The following is a 16,793-nucleotide window of genomic DNA, read 5'->3' as shown; positions in this document are numbered from 1 at the left end:
CAGGAACTCTCAGCCTTCACATCATCCTCCTTGTCCCTGTGTGTGAGCCTGGTAACATGGCAGCTCATTCCTAGATACTATTAATGACAGAGCTCCGCTTCTCTAGCACTGACTGTCATCTATCACCCACAGCCAGGCCAGCCATCAGTCCTTCACTAAATTACAACCCACTGCATGAGACATAAAATAGGGTAATGGGCTGAAAATTAGCCAATTACAATCATTACACTGCCATAATTGACCCTGGAGACCCATGTCCAGCAGTACACTCTCTGCCTTAAGGTTATGTGTGTGTTTGCGTGTTGAGGCACTTAATTAGGAGTAGATTGGACCGTGAGGATGAAATCTAATTTATTGAACAGCAGCAACCCAACAGCTGACTGGCAGTAAAATGGAAGCATTTTGGAGAGGTGAGTAGCTGAGTTGGTTTTAACACAACATCGAAAAAAAACAAGGTGGGAGGTAAGATGTTTATTTTATCCACAGGGAAAAAAACAAAGACAGAAGGCAAAGGAAGATTAAAAAAAAAAACAATGGGTCATTATTTCTAAAGGAAGAGCATAGCCAACAGGTACTGACTCCAAAAAACCAGACAATCAAAAAGTCAGAAAATGTCTCACTGACATTAACAAATGGTTAGAGTCAGAGAGATAATTTAAAAGAATAGTTTTGGGAAGTGTCCTGAAGCCTAGTCGTCACCATGAGGTTGACAGACAACCAGCAAAGACTTCAGGAGGTTAGGAGTCTTGGCCTATAATAATAATAATAATAATAATAATAATAAAAGCTTTTGTCCAAATTAAACAAATGTGTTAATTAGCGATTTAATTAGGTGGATTTTATTACATTTGCGTTTACCCCTATTATTATTTTTGTGCAAAGCTAAGCTAACTGGCTGTAGCTTCACATTTACTGGAGTAATATGAAAAAGGTATGGATCTTCTCATCTAAGTCTTGGTAAGAAAACAAATCAAAATATTTCCTAATGTATAACTTTAATTTTCTTCATGTGTTCTGGTGGAAATGTTAACAATCGCTTCTCCTTCAATCAGTACAGCCTTAAGCTGAAGACTGTGATGATTTTTAATCAACATATTGGTATTTTATCGATATGAATTGTCAAATGTGGCGAAAAACTTAAACAGGTGCATCAGTCAATATTCACATTCACATGGCGTGGATGCTTGGTGGCATTTTAACTGCATGTCAATGACAATAGGGTAAAGCAACTTCTCAAAAGGTAATGCTAGGAGCCCGTCATGATCACTGGAGTTTGCACACATTTGAAATGAGAGGGGAAAGCAGCCCAGAACAAGGCGATTGATGAGCAGAGGTTGTGGCGATGATCACTCCTACAAGCTGTGTCTTCTCCAGGAGTGAACAGAAGCACGAAACTGGGCTCAAGAGCGATGATGATGCAAAACACACAGAGAGTGTAGCTCAAATCAACTGTTTTACTTCACACAAAATATGTTCCCCCATAGAAAGAGCAATATTGGTCATAATAAAAGTGAAAGCTGAAATTAAATAAGACATTAAGTGTGAAGCATGTATTTTTGCAGTTACTCCCAAAGATGATTTAAGAAGCTCCTTAAGGAGCTCTGTCAACAAGCGAGTAACACTCATTACTCTACAACCATTTGTTTTTAGTTTCACCAGCTTCCAGTGTTTCCGCCAACACTGGAAATTCAAGATGATTTGGGAGATTCATTTCTATGATAGTTCTGTATTAGTCTTACACTGTTGCTGGTTGAAGTCATGACACAAAATCATCAGCTGAACGACTAAACTGATGGTGCAGCTCCGTTACACGCTTTGCTTCTGCAAATTAATGCATTTTTCAAAAATACAAAAAGTAAAAAGCCTTTTTTTGGCTGGTACTCATTAGTCCTTAGATGACCCCTCTCTGTCGCTCTCTCTAACACAGATGCTAATCTCAATGTCCCCCAGGCTGAAGCATCATTGAATAAAAAAGCTGTTTATCTCTTTCACCTTGACAGGAAACAGCAAGACATCCATCAGATTTCATCCACATTTTTCAAATCCAGTCTTTGACCCAGTGTCTAAAGTTAGTTATTTCATCATTTAAAATGAAGGACAAATGCCTCTTTTATACAGAGAGAAAAACCTTAAAAAGGAGCCCATTTATAGATTTAATTATATTTCATTCAACTTGAATACTTTAAGAATTTGTACGCTGTTAAAAAATATTGGAACCTCTTAACATCAATTTGAGATAAAACTGCTTGACTGAATGTTGTCAGACTCTGTTATACAGGATGGGTTATTCTTTGCACAAATCACCAAGCAGTTATCATTTTACTTAAAGTGAGACCATTAAGAATTGTGTATTCAGATCTATGCTGTGCAGAATAATACACTGCAGCAGATTGTAATGCATTTTTTGTTTGTAATGGACAGAGATGATAAAAGCAATGTTGTTACCACTGCGTTTGTGCTTCTTCTCACCATGATCTGCAAGCATCACACTGAGGTTTAAGTGTTTATGTTTAAAGTAAGCTGCAGTTCTAATCATCATTATTCACAGTTGTGTACTATAAGGGCAATTTTGTAGCGACAAGAAAAAAAAAAGTGATTGTATTGTACAGTTTACGAACAACCACATGGGCCCTAGCCTCAGATGTGACCCATAGGAGTGTACCAGCAACGGTCGTACCGGACCTTCGCCATCATGATAAAAATAACATGCTGTTAAGGTTCTGGGACAGTCATGGACAAAAGAAATGATTGCTCAACATTTTTTATTACAAACTGGAAATGACCAGTGGTCCTGTGTTTTGTCAACCCATCCATCCACCCCAACTGTAATCATTACAGCCACATGAGGTCGCGTAAGAATGCAGTTCTTCAAATGGCGGCTTAAGGCTGGCTACAAAAGCAAGTCAATCCCCATAGACTCCCATGTTAAAATGCCCAACTTTACAGCAGAAATAAACATGTTTACAGCCTGGTACAAAAAAACATTTTGGTCTGTACAGGGGATGAATTTTTATGTAACTCAACCATTTAAATTGTATTAGGGCTTAAAGTTTTGCATAATTGAGGGCGTGCTGCTTGGGTGAGCGTCTACTTGCCATAAACAACCATGTACGAAGCCCCAACCTCTGTGCCCATTTTTCAATTAGCCGGGAGTAAGATGGCGTCAGTTGCTGCCAAGATGATGATGGCGGGGCAGCCCACTCTGAGCTTCAAAAGCACTCTTCAGACACCTATGGGTGACATCACGGAGGCTACGTCGATCTTTATTTACAGTCTATGGTTGTAATAAGCTGCTTGCACAGACGACCTATGGGTCGTGTCTAATTCTTTTATATCAGTATTTTATCACTGCATTACCATTACCTAGGGTGCAATTTTGAGAGGGGTTGGGAACATAAGAGTTCAAGTGCGAAAATATGACATTCAATACACAATTAGACTTGTGTAATTTCATCAAGATAAAAAAAGCACTCTGTGTTTCATTGTTGCCAAAACATTTTTGATGACATTATTTTGCCAATTAGACTTAGTCAGTGCAGTTAGCTTAAACTCTAGCCATAAGAAACTTGAACATCATGTAGCTTTTTAATTAACACCTTTCTAACAGAAATAAAAGTGGAATTGAATTGAGTCAAATATGCACATTACACTGACTTAAGAATAACACTAAAAATATATCACAGTGCCTTTATATATAGACAGTGGACCTAGATATACATTTCTCCAACTTTTTCTTTTTTTTTTGGAAAAAGGCTTGGTAAAGTTTGTCTGTTTTCTCACCACAATCATGACCCATATAATCCTAGAGAATGTTTCCAGACAAGATCTTGGTTAGTTTGCCCTATATCATTATTAATATTAATTATAACTGAAGGGTTTCTTGGAAAAAATAGCCATCGACATCTCCAATTAACTTCAGTCAGAGAATGCTGTCCTCTTGTTTTCTTTTCATAATTTGGATGATGAAAATAATGAGAGCAGAGAGGAAGTGGAAAGGGCAGGATGGAGGCTAAGATAAAAGGGAATGGGGAAGGATGAGACAAAGGTGATGAGATGTACGTGGGTGACAATAAAAAAGAGATGATGTGGATTTAGGGGGGTGGAGGGGTCGTGGATGATGGAGGATAAAGTTAGTCTGTCTGACTCTGATGTCATACACAGGTCCAAAAGCCAGATTATCCTATTTTATGCTCACATGAACAAGGCAAATGGAGCGGGGAAGATATGCAAATTGCTGTCTAATTGGCCTGTCAGGATACTGAAGCCCTGTCAAACCGCTGTCAGAGAGAGAGAGAGAGAGAGAGCAAGAGCAGGGGAACACAGAGAATTACTGGATTAGTTTCAGCTGCCATTCACTGCACATTTCATTAAGTAATTTCAGCTCACATCAGGACCATGGGTCAGTGCTCTATCCTTGAAGAGCAGGTTCTTTCAGCCATCATTTTGACAAAAGAGAGGCAGCACCTCTCATCTACGTTCCACCTCCTGTCTGTCTCACACAACCAAAAACACAGACGCTGCCAGTAAACAAGTTTTCACTTGCTCCTCTCCTCTACAGATGGCACAAGCAAATGCAGAGGAGGTGGCAATAAACTGCTAGAAAAATAAATATTGAAACTGAAATAAATCTGTATACATAAATGTTATTTTTCTCATGGCAGAGTATGTGTAAATCAAGAATAAAAATCAGGTCAGTCTGCTGTCAGTCAAACTGTGGTGATACTTTTACATTTTATACTTTTAACAATACCGTTAGATAGAGCTAAAAAAAAACAATTAATTATAGTACATTTAATAATGACATTAGTAACTCTTATTAGTGACAGCTGAGTTTGCTAAGCCCTATTGACCTTGGTTACAACACCTGTCAAACTTTCTGTCCACACACGACAAATTAAGTTTCCAGTGATAACAGTTGCAGATGAATCTGTCAAGTTTCTAATTTTTTGAAACAATGAGTCCTTGATTTCAGACAGTGGTAGACACTTCTTGTAATTAACTGTTGATTTTGCTTGCTGAAATGACAACCAAAGCTGGCAGATTTTGTCAGCTGTAGCCAGCTGGCTAATTGAGCTAAGTTAGCTCAATGAATTGGTTGAAATAATGTGGCAGACTCTTTAATATTCCCTGCTCCTCTGTTTTAAAACAGTAATCTTGTAAAAACAGGTCTTAAATATGTACTTGACGGCCATAATATACATGACATCAGAATAAAATACTGAAACTAAGGCTGCATAACACTGGCCAAGTGTAGAACTAGTTATTTTAAGTATAAAAGTGTAAAGGTTAAGTAAAAATGAAAGATCATTCTGGTGATGCTTTTCTTACATACTTGTTTGTATTTTCAAACAACATGTTTCACTTTTAATGTAACAAGAGAAAGGCTTTTTTAGGATGAGCGGTAACCCTGATGTTGTCAAATGTAACACAGGCTTAAGTTGCTGCAGTAAACTCTCCCAAATCCAAAGAGTAGGACAGAGCTGCTAACGTTAGCCTAAACAGTTAACAGCAAGACTTGGTGTAAACCTAGTACATGGCTGGACTGTGTATCGGTGTTACAAGCACTCACCAAGCCGCCCTGGATTTTGAGCTACTCAGGAGCTACTGGGAAGCAGAGTTGCTTTTCCAATTCACTGAGCCTCCATTATGGCAAATAAGGTACTTTAATTATATATACTCTTATCACTAAAGGAGGCAGAGTAATAACTAAATATAATATAATCTGAGCAAGAGAAAGCAGGAGAGTGGAAGGGAGAAAAAGAAGCGGTAACTACAGAAACTGGCGGCTATAGAAACTGGCAGATCTGAATAGCATGTAAACAATGGAAACTGTTGTTGCTGTGAACGCACCCTAATAAAACTGTTTGCGCCAATTGATTTTGATAGAGCAATGGTCGACTGGTTGAATGGTTCGGCTGACCAATGGCTGAATTATGATGACTCAACTATAGGATCACTCAGTCAGTCACTCACAGACATTCCCGATTATAGGGCTGGCCCTGCTGTTGCAGACCAGCCAAAAAGTACTGCATTTGATATAATTGTTCAAATGCAATTAGTTAGCTTTTGATATTCTCCTAGGACTTTCACAACACAGTTCTCTAGGTTCAAAGTATTTTTTGGATGGAGAACATTGTAGCTGCAATTTGACTGAGCTAACAAAGCTATTTTGTCTAACGGATGTGAACTCCATGATCTTTATGCGCTGATAACAGTTAATTAATAAAAAAGCATAGAATATCTGGATAAAATCATGGCACAAACAGGGTTGCACAAACAAATAAAAGCCACAGTGTGGTCAGACGTGTCTTCATGATGATAACTAGGGTCGTATACAAGCTGCCACAGAGCATGAATACAAAAATAGGAGCAGCATTTGGAAAAAGTGCTTTACATGTATGAAATGTTGCCTTTTCATTTAATGAACAAGTTGCCACAGACAGTAGACCACATTTTTAGGGGATTCTTCATAACCTCATAGACACAAACACACACAAACACACACACACAGCTTTAGCTCATTAAAGTGCAATTGAGAAATTGAAAATCATCACATAGCTTCAAGAAATGGGAGACGCATCCAGTGCAGAATAGAAAAAGGGGGTAATAAGGTAATAAGGGAAGGGACTGGGTCCTCCAGAAAACCAATCAGAGGCTAAAAGGTTGTTTGACACTGTGAGAAACTTGACAATGCATTGATGACAGAGCTCCAGTGGAGCATTACTGGACACGTAATTGCTCGGACCACCGTATATGGATCCAATTAGCTCACCTCAACAGTGGAGAGGCACGGTGATTCCCATCATATAAATGGTTCAGGTTTCCCTGTGCTCCAGAAAGAGTGTGACACAAGATTACTTGTGTATCTTTTCAGAAACTGGAAATTCGTTTGCTTATTTCCTTATTCGACATTTTAAGGTTAAATGCAGATTATTTTGCATTGTGTCCTCATGTGCTGAAACAGTCTTTTGGATGATTTCAGATATTTTTTATATAGTAAAAAAAAAAAGTAGATACAGGATGTGAAATTTCTTCCAAATCCTTCCTCTTTGTGATAAATTTCCCTCAACTTAACGTTATAGGCATAATTCATGCTTCTTCACTTTTGCTGCATTATCCCATAATACTTAAACTTCCTCTCATATAAACCTGAAAAAAGCCGAGTGAATATCTGGACCAGGTGCTAATCCACTGGAGAGCCTAATGGACCAAAAATCAATGACGGAGAATGATTTCCTCCTTAATTATATTCAGTTTAGAAGTAAAGCTGCTATACTTTGACATTTCATTTTAGGAAATTTAATAATTTAATCAAATTAACATTTTGATGGTAAAATGTTACTTTCTGTCCCTCTGCAATGATTTGATTAAAATATATTCTCTGAAAGCTCTTCATGTATGAACAACAGGTGCTGCAGGGAAACTGACTGCCACGCTAACAAACATGGGGCCAAACATGCAGGCGAGATACAAGGTCAAGTGAGAGCACAATCAATGTCTGACAATCTGACAAACATGATATGGTGCTCCGGTTCGTAATAAGACGATGTCATTGTCTCAGTCACGAGAAGTTTGACTGTGTGGAGAAGTTCAAATGAGGATATACTGTGATGAAGCAGGAGTGGGGGAAAAGAGCGAGAGAGCGAGAGAGAGAGAGAAAGAGAGAGAGACAGTGAGGGGAGGAAAAAACCATGAAAAAAAAAAAGGTTGAGAGGACTCAGAGGGAGAAAAAAGGGGAATGTATCTGTCCTGCTGGGAGCAAACACAGAGAGATGGGTGTGGAGGCGTAGCACTGAACCTCATGTCCTCAGGCAAGGAGGAGATATCAACACACACACTCTGACAGTTCACTGAGAGCCAGTCTCCTGCTCTGGACAGGAAAAAAAATGGAACGAGATACAGCATGAGGAGAAAGGCTTGCATAGAAAAAAAACCATCCTACAACTTCAAACCCACAGTGGACTTGTGTATTTGGGCCCTGCATTCGCTTTCTTAAGTGTCGTATCCCTTTTTTTCTAACATCTACATTTTTTGTGTCAATTAGCATTGTAGGAAGTATAACACACAGAAAAGCACTGTAGTATTATAAAATATATTGTTTTATAATTTAGTGTTATTCCAGTTAGAGGTGCACCACTAACACTGACTATATAAAGTGGTGCACGATGATAGCATACCTATTTTCACATCCAGCAGACACAGAGCAATATTGGCATTTATTAGGAGTTGCATTTGTGGTCCACACAATGAATGTTAAGTCCAAATTTAACACTTCTTTCAGCTCTGTTTTGGTCTCCACCTGAGGGGAGTAAGTGGCCCTTTAGCTGCTAAATATGTTCATCGGCTAGCCGGTAACTTTTAGTGTCTGCCATTTGGTGCAGGGCCGGTCGCATTCAGTGGGCTTATCAGAGGAAAGCTGTGTGAGCACACCAAAAGTCTGGTGATGACTCTCTGTGTGTTCGTCGCTATGAGTGACTCCTTACAAATGCAAGTATTGATTAGTGCAGCTTTAATACAATAATGTGACGTTACTGGTGAATGTTACAAGATGTAGGCAAATAACATGTTCCTATAATTCTCATGCTGGTCTGTTAATGCTGGTTGCAGAAGAGAGAAATTTGGTTTTGTAGGTCGGTGTCAGCCCTCTAAACAGCATACAGAATCTTTGATGTTTTGCATCCGTTTCATGTTGCAGACCTGCCTCAGTATTACCTCACGACTAAGCGCTCGCTGCAGAAATTTAACAGCAACACAAAGGCAAAGAGGACAGGGTGGAAGAGAGAGAGAGAAAGAGAGAGAGAGAGAGAGAGAGAGAAAGAGAGCGAGAGAGAGAAAGATAGAGAGAGAGAGAGGCAGGCAAAGTGATATGTTCCTCCTCTCCTCAGGGCAGACGGTCAGACACCTGCGTGGTTTGATCAGGCCGTCCCTTCAATATCCTCGCTTATCCTTTGATGATCCATCACATCATCTCTTTCTTTTCCCGCTCTCTCTTTTTCACACACACGCTACATATCACTGTTTCCTCGATCTACCTTTGTTTCTCTCTTTCATCTGCTCTCTCCCCACCTCCCTTTTCCTAATATTTTATTTTTTTCTCTCTCCCTCCCTGTTCTGCTTCCTCTTTTTGCTTCACCACCTTTGAAGTGAGTCATAGCTTCTGCTTTGTTGGGTCTCACAGTTTAATTAACACCTTTGCTTTTGTCACCTTGGTGCAGTTTCACTCGCAAATAGTTACTGTAGATAGATTAGAGATTTGGCAAAGCTTAATAACAACAAAAAACCAAAACCACAGCCATGATCTGTGGTGAAATTGTACCTTGAAGCAATAATGCTGTTTGTTTCTCTTCTTTATTTACTCCTATTTTCCATTCTCCTATTAATGTCCTGTCCTCACATTGTAAGAATATGAAATCCTGCTGTTTCTGAGCAGATGGAAAATATTTTGGGTGATACACATGTAAACATCAAAAACTGTCATGGTTACATTGTTTCAGTACAAAGAAAAAGACAATACAACAGTATGCAAAAGAGCATCAGGCAATGATGAGAACGGTTCTATCCACCTGGCAGTTTTAATGATGACTGGAGAGCACTGGAAAGTTATCAACCTCTTCCTGTTTGTGTCTTCATCACAACAACTGGCAAACAAACGATGTGATTGCTCCTGACAGTCCTGCAAGAATATTAAAACTTTTCATTCACAATTATTCAACTGTCCATCACTGCGATACATTTACAAGTCAGGTAATGCGTGTCAACAATGCGCGCTCTCATTTCGAAACAGCATGCTTTTCATTACAAAATCCCACTCACCACCCGCTTTGAACTTATGATAATAAGTCCTATATTTTCTAAATCATGCTCCAAGCAGTAAATGGATTTTGACTGTGTGCTTGGTAAAAAAAAAAAAAAAAAAAAAAAGGATAAATGGCACTGACAAAAATGTAAATTATGTGTACCATTTCTTTCAACAAAGTTATGGTGACAGTGGAAGAAACTTTCCACAATGGAAAACTATTGTCATTTTTGACACAGCAGCCAAAGTTTGACAGGAGCTATTAGATCTTATGTCAATATTATCTAATTGAAGTCAGATTCATCAAGTTTTGACCAAGAGGTTTGGAGCATTCCAAAAAAAATCCTGTTAACACGATTAAAAATTAAAAACTTTGGCTGATTTTACTTAACCCATATGTTAAACTTTTTCAAAATGTTAGAGCCCTCAAAACCAAAATCTCAACTTTGGCCTGATGCTGGCATTAGATATACAATACTCTGAGATATAATTCTACCACTCTAGAAAGAGTTATTATTAATACAGTAATATAAAAAATACAATTATTTTAACTTTCACTGCAACGACTCCATTCAAGCGAATGAGGGGACTACGAATGAGGGGTTAAGTTGCTCTGAGCACAATTTAAAATCATAATAAATACATCTCAAACATGTTTCCATGTATGTACGGTAACGCTTGGATAAACTTTGCAGTTGTTTTTGACCAAGGGAAATAAATTGGAAGTTCAATAAACTGCCTGAAATTTACATCACTGCAGTCCTGATCCAAGGAAGTCGATTGATAAACAGCACAAAGCTGAAACTCCCTCTTCCCGCATTGGCGTTTCAACTGTCTCACGAGCATCTGACAGAATACATACACTTCTTAATCAATACAGCTGTCTACACTGGCCTTGCAATGGCTAGCGATGCGTGTGCATAACAGCAACCTAAAGCGTCATCTTAGGTTTTCAAGTCTACCAACCCAACTCTTGACTTACTCTAATAAATACTGTGAATAATGAGTTATAGTGTACACAAAGACGTTCACATGTGCACACACGCGCGCACACACACACACACGACCTGAACCAATCAATGAGAACAATCAAAAATGTTTTCTCGTGGCAGCTGTTCATGATGACCCTCTCTCATTTTCATTTTCCATCTGTCTCTTTCATTGTTTTTTCTCCATTCTCTATTTCGCTCCAATTCTCCGACTACTTTTGTTCCTTTACCCTGTGTGAGTTCTGCAGAGGAAACAATGTATTATGATGAATGGGGAGAATCCGTGCTTGTTGACTGTGGCCTTGAGATAAAGAATAGGCAAATGAAACTGCCTGCCTGCCTTGCAGCACCCTAGAGCCCATTGCCCCCATTCCTCATGCTAATTTGATTGAGAACGCTCGATCAGCACATACTCCTCGACCCACACACCTTTGCTCTGAAGGAGGTGTGTGTGTCTGTGTGGGGGTGGGGGTGGGGTGCCGTCATGGCATGCAATAATAACAATTTATCTCCAAGATGCCTGTCTCAGCGTATAATGTTCAGGTTAGGCCCACTGTGGGTAGTTTACATCAAAGTGAAATGTGGTGCCGCAGGAGAACGACAGAGTGAGAGGAAAAGAGAAAAGAACAAGAAGAAGATATAGCTAAAAAAGATGAAGTGGGCAAAAGAGGTGAAAACGAGGGAACGTATGCGACATTCAGAGAAGAAGCAGTAGTGATGGAGGGCCAGTGAGCGGGAGAGGGAATAAAGGATGATGGGAGAAAAGTACAAGCGAGGAGAAAACAGGCAAGTACTTAACAATCCTAGTCTGTGTTCCCTCACTGCAATTAATGTGGAGCCAGAAGGACAGCCTACTCCTTTTCTGCAGTAAAACAAAACCAGGATTGATGAGAGTGTCTGTAATAAGCGACTGGCTGTCTATGGGCTTGCTAGGAGCAGAGTGTCGAGATAGAGAGGAGGAGAAAGGATGGTCCGGTTGAGAGAGGAAGGGAATGTGGCATTAGGTGGAGAGAGAGAGAGAGACACAAATGGAGTCGCAGCTAGAGATGAAGATTTGAGAGAATAGTCGGACTCCAAGAAAAGGTGGGAGAGAGCTGTAGCAGCAGACAAAAGCAAAGGGAGATAAATTATTACAAAACTGCTCTTTTGATGGCCATTTTCTTTCAGTCTCCTTGGTAGCAATTGTATGGGTTTCATTCATTTTGACCACATTCAATGGAAAACATTCAAGAGAGAAATATCGCCAGTCAGCAGCCAGTGCACAGCTCAGCGTTTTTCTTCATGAGCCATATGTCACCAGGCTTGAACTTCTCAAGTCAACAAACAATGTGTTAATCATGGAGAAAAGCAATCAAAAGTCATTTCTTCTTCAGTCTGCCTGCTCGTTGCGGTGCTATTAAGCCTTAACTGCGCCACAGCTTCGGTTACTAGGGAAAGATATGTACTGTACTGTAAATTACTGTAAGGAAGCACTGCTGGATTGTAGAGGAACAATGTGTGTGAGGAGTATCTTCAGTATCTCCACTTTTGTGATATGAATAAAAGATGAATTAAGTTGCTATTTTTGCATAATGTATTCTGTCTTTTTCATGTTTTAAATAACTAAATCTTCTCTCCTATACCCCTCCAAAGGATCATTAAATCTTTATACGCAGTACATCCACATATGCCATCGTATTCAGGTTACACTTACCAGAACAGTACGTATACAATACAGGGCCGTTAGATGCCCTGAGAGGAAAAGCAGGAGAAAAAAAAGAGCCTTTAACATGAATCCAGGCTGTTTCACACTCGGCTCTATTTACCCATTATTTACAGAACAGCTGACACGTAACATTGAAAAAGACAAACGTATGGCTGTGGAATCAGAAGAACAAAAACACACACACACACACACACACACACACACACACACACACGCACACACACTCGCACACAGACACACACACTCGCACACAGACACACAAACACACACATAAAAATGAAAACAGCAGGAGAAAAATAGCTGAATATTAGTTTTTCATGGTTGTCAGCGTTGGGATTAATAGGAGCCATTTCACCATAATGAGCTGTTAAGCGTTAGCTGCCAAAAAGCTTCTTCGTTTGCCTTTCAGTCTCAGAATACTTTGTCTAATTACAACAGCTCTGTCTCTGGTTCCTGTCGCAGTGAGCGGCGGTGTACCTGCGTGACGGCTGCCCGATTTCAGCTCTGGTTAGACAACATAATCAGATCCTGAAACACCTGAAGGTGAGATTTATAATGATGTCATACTGACATTATTACATGTGTAATGTACCCGTCCTGTGACTCAACCAGTCAATGTGTCAGTGTTACACTCCCAGCAACCCAGTTTAATGGAAACCATTACGGGCTGTGTGGCATCTTTGCCTCGAAACATGAGCAGCAATAAAAAAGTGAAACAGAACCAGTGTTGTTCCGGAGTTGTTTTTTTACTGGCCTATTAGACTGTGGAAACACATTGAGTTCTCAGCAACCAAACTCTCAGTGAATACAGAGCATCTATAAATCTACTGTTATAAACCGTCAAAGGGGACATCCCCAGGTCAAAGCCCCCCGTGTACAACAACACATACGCACATTTCTAAAGAGTAATAAAGACTCTGAGATTCAATTATGAAGTCAGACAAGCTCGGACCAAAACAAACCCAGGTGCTATATCATAGAAACGTAAGATACTCAGGCTGGGTTGCAGATATAGCAAAATTGCACAATCTGAATAGAAATAAATAAATATGGATTTTAAAAAATAACTGGATCTGAAATGCACAATACACTATACTGTAAATAAGACAAAATCTTGCTTATTGTGTGGTGTAAAAATTTTGTAAATGAAAACAACCCTCTGTAACTGTTTGATATTCTGTACCAGCCTCTAGACCGGCTTCAAAGTGTCAGATTAAGATTTGGACTAGAAAATGAATGTTGTCGTGGTGAAAAGCTGACAGGGTCTGTGAAACGATCGTATACTCTTCCACTTTTGAGAGGAATCTGTTGGTCAGGTTAATGGGGCATTTCATCTCAGCTTCTGAGGAAACGAAAAAGGATGATGACACATGGTTTCAATTAGCAGAAGCCATGAATAGATGCCTGTCAGGGTAAGTGTGGAAGATGCACCTTATAGATTATGGAAATAAATGAGTTTACCATAAACCTCAGTGTGATTGAATCAATCAGTTGTCTTCCATCCATTTCCAAGTTCGAAGTTTTCTACTATTCTGACTTTGAACTACTTCTAACCCTGGTAAAGGGTTTAATATAAAAGAATTGCTCTAAAGTTAATATATTTAATCTTATATATTTGTGGTGCAAGCACTCTTCCCTGCAAGTTGTTTTTTTTAAGAAAAGAAAGCCACATAACGATGAGAAGAAACTGCTCTAAAAAAAAATAAAAAGATTTCGTTTACACTGCTCAGGGTGATAAATTGAATTCAGTCTCTATGACAAATAGTGAGTAGAGCGAAATGTTGGATCATCTGTTTTTTGTGAAGTTGCCACAGTTGCCCGCACACAGTACTGTGGCATCCTTGTCTTGGCCCCTGAGAGACAGTGTGTGTGTGTGTGTGTGTGTGTGTGTGTGTGTGTGTGTGTGTGTGGGAGGGTGTGTATACTGTATGTGTGTTAAACTGTACTTTCTAAATGTGTGAGGATACTTGAGTGTTTCCTACCAGCATAGGGCACCGGGGCATCCTTGTCTAGAGCCACCAGAGGAGGGTCCAGCAGCACCGTGTCCATGTTCTCTGTGATCACACCGTGGTACGATGTCTCTATCCACGGCTTGTGCTTGTTCACTGTGGAGGAGAGGGAAAAAGAGGATCAATACAATAAATGTTGCGGTCTCCCTTTATAGATTTACCTCTTACTAATATACAGTTTAGATCAACATTGTTAGGACATGCTGTGTTGTTTCTGCTGTACATCACTATATCTAAATGTGCTGAGTCACTTCAACAGGACTGAGAGTGAAAGAGCAGAAGGCAAGGAAACCTCCACTTTTTTTAAAACCTTGTGATTTTGATTGATATCAAAGGTTTTCAAAGATGACAGAGCACCAAAGGAGGTCAGATGGTGAACAACGTGAAAAAAAAAATTATCGATGTTTGCTGTATTATATTACATTTGTTGTTACATTTCTTGCTTTAAAAAAAAAAAAGCTACTATGTTTTCTGACAAAGAGAAGAGAAGAGAAAAGAAGAGGAATAAAATATAACCCCACTTTCTTTTGTTCCCCCTTTCCCTCCCAGTTTTTCTACACTATATACACTCTCTCTAATAACACTCTCTGTCAGCCTGGGTGGGTTATAGACTGCCCGCCAGTGGCTGCACTGCCAGTTGTGTTTGACAGTGCAACGCACACAATCACCACACACAAGAATCAGGTCTTTACAGCAAAGCTTCATACTTCTAATACCTTGACTCAGTTGGGGAAACAACAGGATTTCAGTAGCTCAGAATATCTTTAAAAATTCAGTTAAATGTGTCAAAAGAATTTCTTTTTGTGAGACCGTTCTGAGCTGTAATCTTATCCCAGACATACTGACATATTGAACTACAGAATCCACATCCAACTTTGTGTTAAGTTCTGTGTTTTGACCTCTACATCTCTACACTTTCTCCAGCACCGGCCCCTTTTTCTACAGTTCATTCTGATCCTCTCTCTCTCTCTCTCTCTCTCTCTCTCTCTCTCTCTGCCTCTCTTTGTGTTTCTGCTTCTACAAAATGAGAATCCGACCACCACGACACCAATGTGATTGAAAAGCCAGCAGGATCAGCTTCAGATTAACACAGATCGCCATCACACGTAATTACTGACACTATAAATTAAACTTCCTCTCTCGCAGCAGGACCTCACAAATAGAGAGACAGATGAACGAGAGCAACCATATGTGAATGTGCACTTTTCTGTAAACACACACACACACACACACATATATACATATATATATACATATATATATACATATATATACATATATATACATATATATATACATATATATATATACATATATATATATATATATATACGCCCATATCTCTGGTGTACAAGTGTCAGTCTCTGCAGGGAGCTGGGATGTCAACTTGACCTTTCAATCCACTGAAGAGGAACGTTTTGTCTCATGCCAATGAGCAGATGACATGTCCAGCTGGCAGTGATTTAAAATGCATCAAACTGTTCCTAAAACCTTCACACAGCTTCTCATCTGTTTGGACAAATTTCAGTAGTTTTGTCCTAGTATTCTATTTTCTTCCCACATTGTCACTATTCTGAGTTGAGAGAACAAGGTCAGAGTAAGAGAGGAAATGAGTGCCGGCCCTGCACAAAGGAAACTGGTTTATTTAAAGCAGAAGAGAAACGATTGTGAATGGAAAAAATTAAGATAGACATTTCAGCAAATAGGAAAAAACTGGTTGCTTTTACCATCTCATCTCTTTTAACAGTTGATAAGACAAGAAGTTTTTGTTGGATTTATGACATAAAACACAATATACTGATGAGATGAAATGTAGTTAACAAAAGGTGAATATTGTGCCTGTTTACTTCTCATTCACGTTTGATTTCATTTTTGCCTTCAATCCGCTGACACCTGCTGATCACTCGAGATGAGACTTTCCCCATGCTGTGACAGAATGGGGAGTGGATTATAGGGAGCAAGGGAATCACAAGGGAAGACATTATTCATATGAGGAGTCGCATACTCATGCAGGAGAAAGAAAGCACTGCAGCACACAGCATGACTCTGTTCTGCTGGAAAGTGGAGAGTGGAGCGCTGTCTTCCAATGGTGTTTAGACATCTATACACCTGGAGTGCATTAGCGCACACTAGTACATATGCTTTTATGGTATATTGAAAGCACTATGCAGCTTCCTCCTGATACTTTCATTGGATTGTACTCTTTCCTTGCTTACTCCCTACTCTTACAGCTTTCCTTGGATTTTTCTCTTCTGCTTTAATAAAATGTTCCACCCAAAAGCAAATACGAAATG

The 16,793-nt window shown here is 39.4% G+C and overlaps 1 protein-coding gene across 1 annotated transcript in view; it reads right to left on the bottom strand.

Annotated features, from left to right (window-relative positions):
• Window positions 1–16,793, bottom strand: part of clstn2a (calsyntenin 2a) — a 141,824-nt gene that overhangs the window by 62,150 nt on the left and 62,881 nt on the right. Inside the window, exon 2 of the mRNA XM_023428084.2 lies at window positions 14,473–14,595. Within this exon, the coding sequence (XP_023283852.1) occupies window positions 14,473–14,595 (123 nt within the window). The remainder of the gene's footprint in view (window positions 1–14,472; window positions 14,596–16,793) is intronic.

This window comes from Seriola lalandi, unplaced genomic scaffold (assembly GCF_002814215.2).
Source record: "Seriola lalandi dorsalis isolate HSWRI2012SDOR001 ecotype SW California unplaced genomic scaffold, Sedor1 jcf7180002054866, whole genome shotgun sequence".
NCBI classification, from domain to species: domain Eukaryota; kingdom Metazoa; phylum Chordata; class Actinopteri; order Carangiformes; family Carangidae; genus Seriola; species Seriola lalandi.
This window is presented reverse-complemented; position numbering and strand designations above follow the sequence as displayed.